General features: G+C 52.2%; 1 protein-coding gene across 1 annotated transcript; it reads right to left on the bottom strand.

Annotated features, from left to right (window-relative positions):
- Positions 1-1,522: 1,522 nt before the first annotated feature.
- Positions 1,523-12,472, bottom strand: zmiz2 (zinc finger, MIZ-type containing 2). The gene is made up of 20 exons (XM_068752805.1): positions 12,384-12,472; positions 8,385-8,486; positions 7,813-7,930; positions 6,671-6,873; positions 5,956-6,124; positions 5,607-5,816; positions 5,309-5,521; positions 5,147-5,230; positions 4,890-5,067; positions 4,673-4,814; positions 4,366-4,444; positions 4,148-4,279; positions 3,957-4,062; positions 3,490-3,647; positions 3,326-3,393; positions 3,169-3,237; positions 2,845-3,086; positions 2,500-2,621; positions 1,794-1,985; positions 1,523-1,630 (listed from the first exon to the last, which is right to left on the bottom strand). Exons 2-20 carry the CDS (start codon positions 8,432-8,434, stop codon positions 1,523-1,525), a joined length of 2,643 nt encoding a protein of 880 aa, XP_068608906.1. The 5' UTR covers positions 8,435-8,486; positions 12,384-12,472.
- Positions 12,473-13,538: the final 1,066 nt, after the last annotated feature.

Below are 13,538 nucleotides of genomic sequence, written 5' to 3'. Positions count from 1 at the left end.
CCAGTTGAGCCTGGCCTGAGAGCTACAGATCAGGAAAGTGATGATGTTGACAATGAGAAACAGAATCTCTTATTCTTTAAAGAAGTGATTCCTAAACTGGGAGGTCACATCGGGAAATAAAGCACGGATGAAAACAGAACGCAACACAGACGTTTAAATGTTTCAAATAGGTTTAGGATTTTGCGACTCTGGAATGTTGACGCTGGGCATACTGTCGGATCCGAAACCTTTTTTTAGTTGAACAATCACTTCTGGAGACGGCCTGAATTTAATTTTGGTCAGCCTAATTTTGTCCGCCATTGTTCAGGGATGGGCGACCATCGCCCTTGTTGCCTGCTCCCTACCGGCCAGACATTTTTGATCAGGGCATGCTTCACACTCAGCCCTCTGCTAGCAAAAGCAAGTTCTACTTCTTCTTTGGTAAACAAACGTTTACTTGACTCGTTTAAACTAATATTTGACAACCTGATGGTCTGAGGGGCCTCGTTCGCGCCAACGGCACGAGTGCATAAATCAGAAGCTTTGGCTTCATATCACAGAAGATTTATTTGCACAGGTTGGAATAAACAACCTTCCTAGAAGCGTGCAGTTTTCACCCAGCGTAACACAATGACAGTTATGTATTTGTTGTGACGACAATGAGGTAAACACTAGATGCAATGTGACAGAAAACCTTTAGGAGGCGCCATTTTAATGGCCCCATCAACACAGAGTTCAAACGAGACCCTTTTCTCCGCCAGCATTTTGTCTCTCCTCAGCACAAAACCGCAGAGGTGCATGATCTTAGTCTGTTGCTGTTGTGCTTTGACATAAAACACAGCATCATCTGCATAGAGTGTGACGTTTTGCGTATGCATTGAGCAGCGCTTTGTGAACAACCATTGACGTTTCCCTTTCACCTGGTCCCTCCATTAGCATCGTCCTCTGCTCGGACACGCGGGACCTCCCTTTGTCGTACGATTTCTCGCTAATTCTAAGACATTTTTGGTTGATGCTCTTCCTTTTTTTTTTTAATTAGCACACTGCTACTCGATGCCTTTTGCTGGTTGTGGGTTGTACACAATAACTTCACAAAGCCTCTGACTGCCTTCATCTCTTCGGATCGGCCTGTTTCAAATCTGCGATGGTGCTACCTCAGAGGAAGAAGGACAGTGACCCCCCCCCCCCGGCCCACTCCGTCAGCCTTCAAACAGGGTATTTGGAAGGGGCCATCGTGTCCGTCGACTCCTCGTGAACACATCCCAGTTGAGGAGAACAGATAAAATCTATAAATACGTTTAATTCCTTCAGCCTGTGGTTTGTGCTATCGTTGTAATGCTGGTCCACAGAGTCAGTGTTTGCTTCCTCGACAGTGTTCACGTGTAAAAGTGTTCCCTCCTGTTCCGACAGCAGGACATCGCAAAAGGTACACAAACACACAATCGCGAACTCTCACGCAGTCGCACGGGTGGCGAGACGCCGATGTGGGTGGGGCTACAGCAAATGGAGAGGCAAGAGGCTGGACCGGAAGATGAAGACCTGGTCAGTTGTTCTCAAACAAAGACAGCAGGTCGTCGCTGCTGTTGTTGGGGAGGTCGGGGGGGCCCAGGTAGGACAGCAGTTCATCTGGGTTGGTCAGCTCAGGAAGAAGCTGAGAGACAAAATACAGCGTTAATAAAAACCCAATTTAATCATTCAAATGTTTTTGTTTCCTTTCACTTCTCAGGTGTCACATTAGCAGGTGAGATTTGGTTCCTGGAGAAGCGCATAATTCTATCCTCTAAAGAACACAAGACCAACAGACTTCCACTCACATCTAGTGCATGGTCAGCTCCATCTCCTCCAGGAGCGCCCGGGCCTCCCAGGACGAAGGCACCTTCGCCCTGCAGCCGGGAACCCAGGGCAGCGGCGTTCCGCGGCGGCAGAGGGCTGCCGGCATCGCCGACGCCCGAGCTGTGCTGCTGCAGGATGTTATGGGCATGTTCTATTCGTCCAGGATGAGGCGTCTGACATCAAACAAGAGCGCAGGCTTCATTTTACGGGCACGAAACATGTAATTTACAGCGAGGATGTCGTGAAGCCTGATCCTTCAGCTCTTTTCCTCCGAGGACAGCAGAAGAGGGTCGACACTTAAATCGCCGACGGACGAGCAGCTGGTCATGACAGATTTGAGGAACCTGCTGTCGTCTACTTCAGGTTTAGAGGCTCTCGACTGAACTCACAGCCAGGAGGAAGAGACAGTCGGTGCTGGATGAGCCTCACTAATACACAGATACCATCTCTTAGGAACTCCTCCAGCTGCCTGGCGTAGATTCTATCCACCTCAGTAACGTTTATGACGATTGAAAGGTCAGATCAGACGGATTTATCACTATATTTCATTTTGAAGTATCACTCCGGGTCTGTGTGTGCCGCCTGTTCTATTCGAGCTCAGGTGTCGCTGCTCGCCGCTGCATCCGGAGGCGTGCAGAGACACGGGATCCTGCGTGCGAACACGGGGACACTTTAAAGACGTCTCACCTGCTCAGACTGATAGGGGAGCGGCGGCGGCGGTCCGGAGGAGGAGTAGTCGGACAGCGTCGGGGTACCGGGGGTGTTGGGGAAGTCTGTGAATCCCGATTGGCTGGAGAATCCCTGGCTCCCTGGGCGCACCCAAAACAACAAAAGAAGAGTTACTTGCTGCCAGCAAATAAAAAGAGGTCAGAGTCGTCTTGTGTGGCGGCGGCGATGGGGCGGGGGGGCTGCACTCAGGCTTTGCTGCTTGAAATATTGTTCTGGGTCACTTACCCTCCGACAAAAGCGGTATCCAGCATTACCGATTATATTTATAGCACCAAGCCAGGAATGGCTGTCTGGTGAACCTACCTGGCCTGTTGTAGTCGGGGGTGTTCCTCCCTCCCCCAGTCAGAGTCTGGTAGGGCGACAACGCCGGGCCTAGAGCGGCGATCATTTCCATCACGTTCGGCAGGACCATGTGACTCGGGCTGACCGTTCGGCAGCGTTTCAGGACCGGCCCGTCGGACTCCTCCTTGATGTGCAGGTCCGGTTTGATGGGCACCGGCCTCCAGCCACACACGGGGTCGATGGTGATCTCCTCGTAGTCCGAACTGGGAGGGGGGGGGGACACGGGTTACTGGACATCAGTCAGCGCAAGCCTTACCCACGTCAAACCGGCACGCAGACACGCACTTCTGGATGTAGACCAGAATCCCAAGCATGTACTGGTCCACCTCGAGTCCCTCGAGCAACGCCGTTTTACTGCGAACGACAAGAACAAGAGGTGCTGGTCACTCTTCACCCCGAGAACGGTCTGAAAGGCGCGGCCCGGCCTTGTGACGGTACTCACTTGCATACAGGACATCTCCAGGTCCCTCGTTCACAATTCAGCTGCAGGTAGGACTCCAGGTCGAAGCACTGCACCACACACACACACACACACACACACACACCAGTATGAGGACATGCTTTTGCACACGCACACACACACACACACACGTGTCTGCAGCTCACCTGTATGTGTCGGCAGTCGTGACCTCTGGCCGGCAGCTGGATGCGTCTGAAGGTGATCGGACATTTGAGGGAAACTTTGATCGCCGTCTGCTCGACGCCGTCCTCGCCGTTCAGACCGGGCGTCCCGGGGATGGTGCCGCTGCTGAAGTTTCGTTTAACTGAAACGACAGCGAGATTCGTCCTTTAACAGCGCTCTGAAGGTCATTCAGACCAGCGCGTTTCACGCGGCGGCTTTTATCTCCGTGTGAAAGAGTCTTCGGTCGCACCCAAACCCCGTCTGCTTTGATTTTCTTCATCAGAATGTCACAAAAAAAGTCTGATTTTCCTATTTTTAACTTGGAATTAAAAAAAAAAAAAAGGAGGCGAGCAAAAGAATAAACATCATCTTAAATGATTGCCTGACAAAAAGCAAAGTGTAAAACAGGCTAGTAAGAGCTGAGGTGCACTGAAAGCAGCTTTCCACTCACTCTTCGTGATGCAGTGTTCGGCCGGCAGGAGCCTCTTCTTCATCAAACCCTGAAGGACAGACCTGACTGACGGCCGGTGGACCAGCTGCAACACAAACAGGTGGGACTACGGAAAGAGAGGAGGGGGAAAAAAACACACACACGTTTACAGGAGGACCGAGCGCGAGGTCATTTCCAGGTGCGAGACGTACGCAGCAGCAGGCCGTTACGGTGATCTGCACGGTGTTACGTCCCGGTTGACACACTTGCTTCAGGTACAGAGGCTTATGGGAGGTTTTGTTGTCGCCCCGTTCGATGCACAGAGGCGTCGCGTTGACGCTCACCTGCCAGGAGGAGGAGGAGTTTGAAAGACGTGCATGAAGTCATTGGATCCGGAGGCGAGGACGTCTCAAAGACTGAAACGGCTTACCTGCACAGACGCGGGCCAGTTGGTGTTCATCTGTCTGTCCTCGTGGTGGTAACATTTAAACTGCAGCTCCAGATCAGGCCTGCAGGGGGTGACATGACACAAACCATCAGGAGGGGGGGGGGGGGGGGGCACATCACTGCTCCTGTATGCATAGATAAGGGGCCTTGATCGGGTTCAGCAGGTCACGCACACCATTTCTGTTCAACGCTGCAACGCCGTTTAACAATGGAGCTCTAGAAATTCAGACTCTCCATCAGCGTGCGGCGGGTGATTGGCTCGCGGCGGGGGTTCGACCTTTAACGCTTACCGCATCATCAGCGTTTTGTACACAGAGTCTCTCAGCTGGAAGGCGTGGTTACTGACGGCGAGGTTGTGCTCCAGTCTGAACGGCTCCAACACGATACCGTCCCGTACCGGGAAGGTCAGACGCAGGTCGTCGCTGGGGTTACCTAGAAAGGAATGCAGCTGGATTTAAGGAAAGTTCCTCTTCATAGGAACGCAGGAGGTTTCGGGTCGAGCCTCACCCGTCGACGGCTGCTGGCTGCTGATGTTGGGTTTGACGTCTGCTGGGAGAAATGGCGGTTTCGTGTCCTGGCCTGGGGACAGGTAGGGAGGGACGGACGTGCCGGGGGTCATCGGGGGGGTGGGGTTCCCTCCCATGGGAGAGGTGGGGTACCCGGGCATCACGCCGCCCCGGCCTGGCTGAGAGACGTCGACAAAGCCGAGTGTTTAGATCTTCAAATCTCCACAGGAGGACATTTCAGAGTTCTGCCGGACTTACCCCGCTGGCTGCGGCCTGCGTGAAGGCGTTGTACCCCCCCGCCCCTCCGGAGGGCAGGCTGCCCTGCCCGTTGAAGGGCTCGGACTGGAGCACAGGGACAGGAAACGCGTCACTTCTAACGCAGGGAAACGCCTTTGAACTGGGGAGACTGGGAGTCGTTACCTTGTAATACTGTGGGGGGTTGGGCTGCCCTGCTCCGGGGGGGAACTGGGCCGGGTTGTGGGATCCAGAACTGTACTGCCCCATGAGGGGCATCCGACTGGAGGGGTAAGAAGGCGAGGGGGCGCATCGCTGCTGTGGTCCAGCAGGGTATTGCAGCGGCTGGTTCGGGTACCCCGACATCCCCCCGGAAGCGTAATGCTGCACCGGGAAGCCCTGCAAGGAGAGTGGACCCGTCTCCGTCTCCGTCTCGTTCTGCACACTGAAATAAACGCCGCTTTGTAATGGCGCCTTCACGCACCTCCGAGTGATAGGGCCGTTTCAGCCCCTGCTGCCCTCCTGGGTAGCCCCCGTGCTGGGGCATCTTCTGGGTCTGAGCGGGATGAGAAGGATACAGGCCTCCTCCGCTGGAGGGCGGCGGTCCGGGCCTGGAGGAGACCATGCCCGGAGGAGGGCTGCGGGGGCCCGAGTGAGAAAGGAACTGGGTGCTGTAAGACGGAGCTCCGCCCATCTGGGAGGGGACATGGAACCGGGAAGGCGGCAGAGAGACGTCAGAAGAAGCCCGGCAGCGCGTGGATTTATGAAATGATGGTGTGGGTTGAAAATGAAAAACATTTCTTTGTGGGGGGGTGGGGGGGGGGAGGTGTCACCTGTCCATAGCTCAGCTCCTGGTTCTGCTTTTCCTGTATCGCCGCAACAGTCGCCGTAGCGGTGGCGGTCGCCGTGGCGGCGGCGGCGGCCACAGCGGCAGCCGCCGCCTGCGTGAAGTCCGAGGGCGGGCGGACGCCCAGACCGGCACCTCCGCCGTTACCAGAGTAACTGCAAGGGGGGGGAGGGGGAGATGAGTGTGACTCACAGCGGGATGAAGCCCCGCCTCTCCCTCTTTGATTTAGCCGCTAACTGTTACTAGCTGTGTGTGAGTCACACACGTAACGCGTTATCACCCCCGTCCCGTCCTACCACCTCGCCGGTTTTTAGACCGACGTCAGCTCTGCGCTGTTGCTGCCCCCACCGCAGGGCTGAGGGGTAGCACAACCCCCCCCCCTTAAACATTCATAGCCTTACATAACAGCGAGGTGCAATGAAGGAGCAACAGTCCCTGAACAAGCCGTGTAAAAAGGGACTCCAGGATCCAGAATCGTCCTTTAAGGCTCCCTAAACGCTCCTCCTAATCCATTTAATGTCGAAACTACACGAGATTAGCCGGTAAAAACATGCAAAACAGAGATTTTACTGAAGCGTGTTCAAACAATCCACATTGACTCAAATATTTCTGAAACTGTGAAGAATTAAGAGACTTGTTCATAACCGAAAGTCAAATCCTGACTCGGCTGCAGCTTTCAGAGGAGCAGGAAAGCGGCGTACCTTCCACCGTAGGCCGAGGCCGGGTTGTAAGCGGCGCCGGGACGTCCGTACATGATGGGCTGGCCGTAGCCTTTAGAGACCGCCTCTCCATACGACTGCTGGCCCATGAACTGGGAGCCCATGCCTGGACCCATACCAGGGCTGCCGCCGGGCATCATGTGACCGCCAGAGCTCTCGCCAGGACCCATCGGTGCACCAAACACCTGGAGGGAAAAGCAGACCGGCGTTATGGCGGACAGCCCTCATACAGGGGGGGGGGGCATTGAGCTGAAAGACGCTCTCAATGAAGCGAGACCGATCCAGATACGTCGTTACAAACAAACCAGCGACGCCAACTGAAGAGTTCAAACGCTCGTAAAGCGGCGCATCCCGACGGCGTGTAGGCGTGACCTTTGACAGCAGGTCTCAAAAAGAAAAATGAGACCACGCTCGAAGCTTGGTGGACGTTCCGCTGCTGATGTTGGAGAATTGAACCCCGGCTGGACGGGGTTTATTTGACCTCAGCAAGGCCAGCGAGATTCAGGTGTTTGCTGGAAGCGCTGAACCAGATCTGTAAGCTATCCAATGGTAGCCGGAGAGCTAACTAGCAGCTAACTCTTCTTTGCTATATATTTATATATATACATATATAAATTAAAAAAAAGCCGTAATGGAGCTCACCTTCGCAGGAGCCGAGCGCCCTCTGCTGGTAGAAGAACGGCTCTCTGCACTCTTAAATCTGAATAAATGAACATCCAAATCGATCAATATGGAATATTCATCCCTGAAAGACTCCAGTTGGTACGTTCCGCTGGCCGAGGCTGATAAAACGTCTTACAGGCGCATCTGCTCTAACTTTTAATGCCTTTCTCTGGCTTCAGCTGGACACAATCCCATAATCGCTGAGAGAGGACAAAAAAACAACAACCAGAAAAAACGTAAAGCTGTGGGCGGACAGATGATCAGTCGGATAATCAATGAGCTGAAACCCACGACAGAAGATCAGAGGAGCTGCAGACTGAACCGATTATTTGCTCGAGGTCTATTATTCACAAACACATTCTCGTTTGATAATAAAAAAATAAAAAAAATCAATAAAATTCGTTGCTTTATACAAAATAGAGTAAAATAAATAAAAGCACTAAAAAAGATGTTACTGTTACCTGGCTGTGTGTGGAATTGGTCACGCCCCACACTGTGGTTACTACAGAGAGAGATCCTGCGTGCTGATTGGTGCCTGGTTGCCAGGAGACAGGGTCATTTATGAAGGGGCCGTCAGTGCTGCAGAAGGATACGAAGAAGAAGGAGACGAGTTACTGGGAGGGTTGGAAGGTTGAGGAGAGCATTCAGATATCGATAATCCCACAGTGTTTACCGTCCCCTCTTTAACACAAAGTGTTATTATGGGATGTCTGTGCTGTCGCAGCACAGAGGCAGCGCCGGGCGAGGTTGTCCTCCCCTTCCTCTTTTTAACTCCGTTTCCTCAACAGGAAGCTAAAGCGCCGCGACACTCGTGCGCAGGGTTAATAAAAAAACAGTCAATATTTCTACATATGTGAGAAAAAAGCGTCGGCGTGGGACGGAATCAGAGTCCTCGTCTGGCGGCGGCGGCGTGGAAACCGTCAACGGGCTTCGTGGCCGCGCCCAATCAAAGAGCGTTTTGGGCTCGAGTGAGTCTAATGAAGACGCCGGCTTGTAGAGCTCAGGTGAGGCGCGACAGGTTCGGCTGAGGTACCTTTGTGGATTGGGAGGCAGTGAGGGTTTCATGGAGTTGAGGGGGTTCATCGGATGAACGGGGGGATCATCAGAGAGCCCCCGCCGTCCTCGAGACGCAGCCCTGGGGGGGGGGGGGCACATAAAGAGACGGTTACTCAGACCTCATTTGCTGCGCAGCAACAATTCATCATCGCTAAAGCCCACACTGTGAGCACAAAGACACGGCGCCCTCCCACTCAGAGCCACTCACGTTAATCTGAGCGCGTGTGTGTGTGTGTGCGTGTGTGTGTGTGTGTGTGTGCGTGTGTGGACCGCGCACATCGAGAACGTTAGCCCATCACCGACTGCTGCAGCTCTGATAGCTCTCAAAGGAGGGGGGCTGCTGAAGCTAAATTTAGCTTGCCGATATCAAACGGAATTCGCGCGCACACACACACACACACACTACTACGGTTCACTCCTTCCATTGGTTCAGCCCGTTTACCCCCCCCGCTGCAGCGATGCTCTCCTCACGCTAATGATGGCTTCCAACTGACATGTTAATTCACCAACATCAGAGCCTTGTACACCTCCCCCCCTCCACGTTTATTTCATTCCTACACTTTGTAGATTTGGGTCAGACACCCTTTTGTAAAGAGAGAGAGGAAGGGGGGGGGGTCGCTCTGATCACATGTACCTGTTTCCCCACCTATCAGAAGCCTCCAGACGGCACCTCGTAACTTCCGCCGCAGCTCCGGCACACAAAGACGGGAACGTGCAAGATGTCTGTCCGAGGCTCCGCCTGATGCTGCCGTTGAACCGCGGCGCCGCGCTGCTCTCTCACGCTCCCGTCACGACTTTAACTCCCTCGTCCGTTCCTCGCCCCCCCCCCCCCCGGGTACCGTCACCGCGCCGGAGGCTTTCACTCGAACCTCAAACGACCCCTCAGATCCGTACAGACAACGCTGACGTTTAGCCACACAGTTTTGCCCTTCTCTGCCTCCATGTTGTCGGGGGAGGGGGGGAGGGGGGGGTCTAGATCCGGTTGTGCATCTCGACCGTGTTGAAATGAAAGGCTACACCACTTTGCACTCTCGTGATTGGACGCTGGCACCACAAACACTTGATCCAACGCTAATCCAGACGTATTGTCGTCTCCTCAGATTAGCTCATCTGGAGCCAATCTCAATTAACCCGATGATCAATCCGAGTCTTTATCGACAGCCGCTAATGTTCGAGTTTGTCTGAATGGCTCGAGGGTTGGCAGCGAGTCAGTCCGGATGATTAAACACTCGCTCTGCACCTTAATCAAACAGGAATAAACACACTTCACTTTATTCATTAGCTGCCAGTTCTGATCTCCTCCGGCGTCCGGCTCGACACATTTTTAACAACGCACACGATTCAGTGTTTGTTTTTTTTTGCTCTCGTTACGACATCGTTCAGCCAGCGGTGGAACGGAGACTGGATTCCAGCGAATTAGAATCTGAGCTTTGATTTAAAGCTGCGCGTCAGAAAAAAAAAAAAACAAGCAGATGCAGAAATACAAACAGGTCTTTGTAAATCACATCACCCCGACTTGAACACTGCCTGAATGCAAACTCGTGACGTATACGAGTCGTCCGTATCTACTGCATCAGGAAGGTGATTCGCGTTCAGCGGGCGACCTCCTGGTGGGCAGCGTCTGACCTCGGTGCCTGATAAGTACGCCGCCGTTGGAGTCGAATGAGTTGCGTGGGTCGATATGAAACTGTTGAACAAACTAATACTGACATCATTACACGAGTAACATCCTCTGGAATGACCCCGAGGGTCAGAATCAGTTACCGACTGTCTGAGGAATCGTCTGAGCTACAAAGTCGGTAACTCTTAAAGCCACTTTGTTAAATATCCTCGCCTGACAAAGGCTGAGAATAACACGAACATTCATTTTTATAATTACACTAAACACGCCAAGGCAGGAAAATAAGGACTGTGTGACATTAAGCTTAAAAATGACTTTAACAACCAAAATATTCACTGAACTCTCAAGTCAGCGAAGCAAAAGATGATAATTAACCAGCTGCGATTCACTATTAACGGTGTGGCTCATGCATTATTGATAAGAAGTGAACGGGTTGATCGGCCCAACTCGACTTATCATCAAAGAGAAACGGTTTGACGGTCCCGACTGAGGAAACCTCCGCCGTACGTCGCTGCTAATAACAATAATGGCTGCAAATGAAACGAGCGTGTCCGACACACACACGCGAGCCTGTTTGATCTGCAGAGCACCTGCCGCTAATAAAGCTCTAATTAAGCGCTCAATGGGATCGGAGAGATTACCAACTAATAGCTCCTTAAATACAGAAGAGCAGCCGTCACCGTGCGCGGTAAACGCCGGCTCGCAGCGATGAAGTGATATTATTACCGCCAGGAACGGGATAAGATGCCGAAGAGCCGTCAGGAGACGGATCAGATCTTTTTACAGACCTTTATGAAGCATAATTGACGACCAGATCTAAAAAGGAATCCACACCGACTCTCACTGAACTGAGACAAATGGCAGGTCACCCAGGAGACTCAACCGCAACCATGACGGTGCTAATTAATGGTAGTTTGTACTATTACTCTGTCATTAGACGGATGGTACATGATGACAGAATACAAACAAATAAAATGCAGTTAAAATAATAAATCACAAGTATTTTAATGACAATAATGAGACAAAATATCATTTAAAAAAAACATAATTGTGTAAAGTCCAAAACCCGGTAAGAACTTTAAGATAAATAGCAAACTTTTGTTTGGACAAAAATAAACAGACGGCTCGCTGGCGTAGTGGTTAGCGCTGTGGCCTCACAGAAAGAAGGTACCAGGTTTGAATCCTTTCTGTGCAGCGTTTGTGGGTTCTCCGGTTTCCTCCCGCCTCAAAAAACATGCGATTTAGGTGAAACGATTACTCCAGATTGTCTGTAGCGTGTGAACGTGTGCGTGGCCGGTTGTCTCAAATGTGGCCCCGCAATGCTATGGCGACGCCTCCGGGGTGTTACACCCCCCCCCCCCGCCTCTCGCCCATAAGCAAGCTGAGATTGGCTCCAGGCAACTCCCGCGACCCGCCAAGCGGGCAAGAAAATGGTCAAACGTCCATCGTATGAAAACACATCACAAAGTTTAAACCTCCTCCAAGGCCAGACATCCATCTTTAAGCCACCGAAATGTGTGGATCAGAGCCAAATCACACACACACACACACACACACACACACACACACACACACACGCACACACACACACAATCTACCAACATATGGCTGTATGCACCACAAAGTCAATGTCCAAGCATAATCTAACGGGCTCTATTCTGGTCCAGTAACTTATACATACATGTAATAAACATGTAATAGCGTGGCAGTGAACGCCACACAGTGTAACTACACACGCATAAAGACAAGGTGCTCGGTAACACACATGCGAACACTCTTTATCTCCTCCTCACGTAAACACGGAGCCAAACTAACTCAACATGTTATTTTACACACGAGCACCAGGAAGTCACGATCCCCCCCCTCAGAAACACGCTGCATCACACGCACGCTAGAACCCCCCCCCCCGGCAGCTTCCATTACTAATGGCTCCGCTGAAGCCAAATGATCGCAACATAAAACAAGCTGCAGAACAGAACAAAGCATTTCAGCACAAGTGCAGCCTTCTCTCCGCTACCCTTCACCGAAGATGAGCTCCCACCTACCTGCACGAGCCGCTTCGTGAATGCGCGTGTGTTGCGCTGCATCGCAATAAATAAAATAAACATAAAAGTAAACGCAATTACCAAGTGACAATAACGACGGTTGTTTAAAAAAAAGTCCCGTTTTCGTGCGGGTGGAGCTTGAATGTGGCGGAAACCGCAGGCTCTCTAGCGCACGCACCGTTAGCTGCCCATGCTACTTAGCGAAGTTTGCGCGACACTAGCTTGTCTCACGTTGGATGTTAGCAACAACGACGGACACTCGGTTGCCGAAGAGCTAATCGCGTTAGCCTGAGAAGTATAAAGAGCTTACCTTTAGCCTGCTCCTGCTGCCAGACGATGACGGTAGACGGTTAGCATTGGCTAGCTAAGCTAAGCTAAGCTAGTTAATGTCGCAGTCGGGCTAAGCCAACGCTGCTTGCGTTAATACATATCTTTTTTTTGGGGGGGGGGGGGGGTCTTGCTTTTACATCGCACGCAGCTGATGAGTAGCTTCTCTATTCCACTCTTTAACTATTATAAATATTATTTTTTTATGTAAAACGTGTGCGGTGTCACCTATAAATTACCTACGAGGCTAATTACTAACTAAAATAGCACATCCGACTCGACTAGCTTGTTAAGACTAGCTTGTTAAAATTAGCTTGTGATCTTTTCCTCGTCGGGCCACAACCTGGCAGCTCAGTCCACCTTCCTCATTGCACAATGACCCCCCCCCCCCCCCCCCTCTATAATATATTCATGAGCTCACAGGGCTAATGTCTCCCACAGAGAAAGGCATTTTCCTGTCCCTCCTCCCACCCGCCGGGCGGCTGACTGACTGCAGACCGGAGCAGAGGATCATTTTTGGAGGAGATGGTGGTGGTGGTGGTGGTGGTGGTGGTGGCGGGGGGGGAATAAACAGTGACGTCACCCGCAAATTATGCATGCAACATCTCTCACAGCCATCACGCACCTGCAACAAGCACATGTATGTCGCATATTAGTTACAGGCATCACTCGAAGCCCGGCCGCTGGAGTCATGAGAGGCGTCTGCAGTGTGTTGCCAGAGGGCAGTGCAGAATAAAAAGTCGAACCTGCCTGTGTTTTTCAGACCTCTGTTGCCCTGGAAACAGGTGCAGAGACTTCCCATTTCTTCACCCCCCCCCCCCCCCCCCTACACTATCCGCCGCCACCTCGCTGCTGCCTTTCCTCCCCCCCCCCCCCACGACCTGCCGCATAGTACAATCACACACACATTTTTGCACTACTGCAGTCATTTCACAATGTCACGCAAAACCATGAGCTGAAGCCTTGACCCCACTCCGAGTGAGCCGAGGCAGATATCAGTGCTGCAACAATCTGACCTCCAGGAGGGGGGGGGAGCGAAAAGCGGGGAGACGGGGAGGGATGAGGAGACAAAGAGAGAAATCGAGACCAGTGGGAGTAAAAAATGAAAGCAGCTCTCTGTGGTTCTTTTATTCTTTGG

The sequence above is a fragment of the Brachionichthys hirsutus genome, chromosome 19, assembly GCF_040956055.1.
Source record: "Brachionichthys hirsutus isolate HB-005 chromosome 19, CSIRO-AGI_Bhir_v1, whole genome shotgun sequence".
Taxonomy (NCBI): Eukaryota; Metazoa; Chordata; class Actinopteri; order Lophiiformes; family Brachionichthyidae; genus Brachionichthys; species Brachionichthys hirsutus.
The sequence above is the reverse complement of the archived record's forward strand: the minus strand, read 5'-3'. Positions and strand labels throughout refer to the sequence as shown.

Coding starts and splice junctions, on each gene's coding strand:
- zmiz2 (XM_068752805.1), bottom strand. CDS start 8,434: ATGAACCCCCTCAACTCCATGAAACCCTCACTGCCTCCCAATCCACAA. Junction 5,068..5,146: donor CGCAGGCCGCAGCCAGCGGG/GTAAGTCCGGCA, acceptor GACGTCTCTCAG/CCAGGCCGGGGCGGCGTGAT. Junction 2,622..2,844: donor CCCCGACTACAACAGGCCAG/GTAGGTTCACCA, acceptor GGGTGCGCCCAG/GGAGCCAGGGATTCTCCAGC.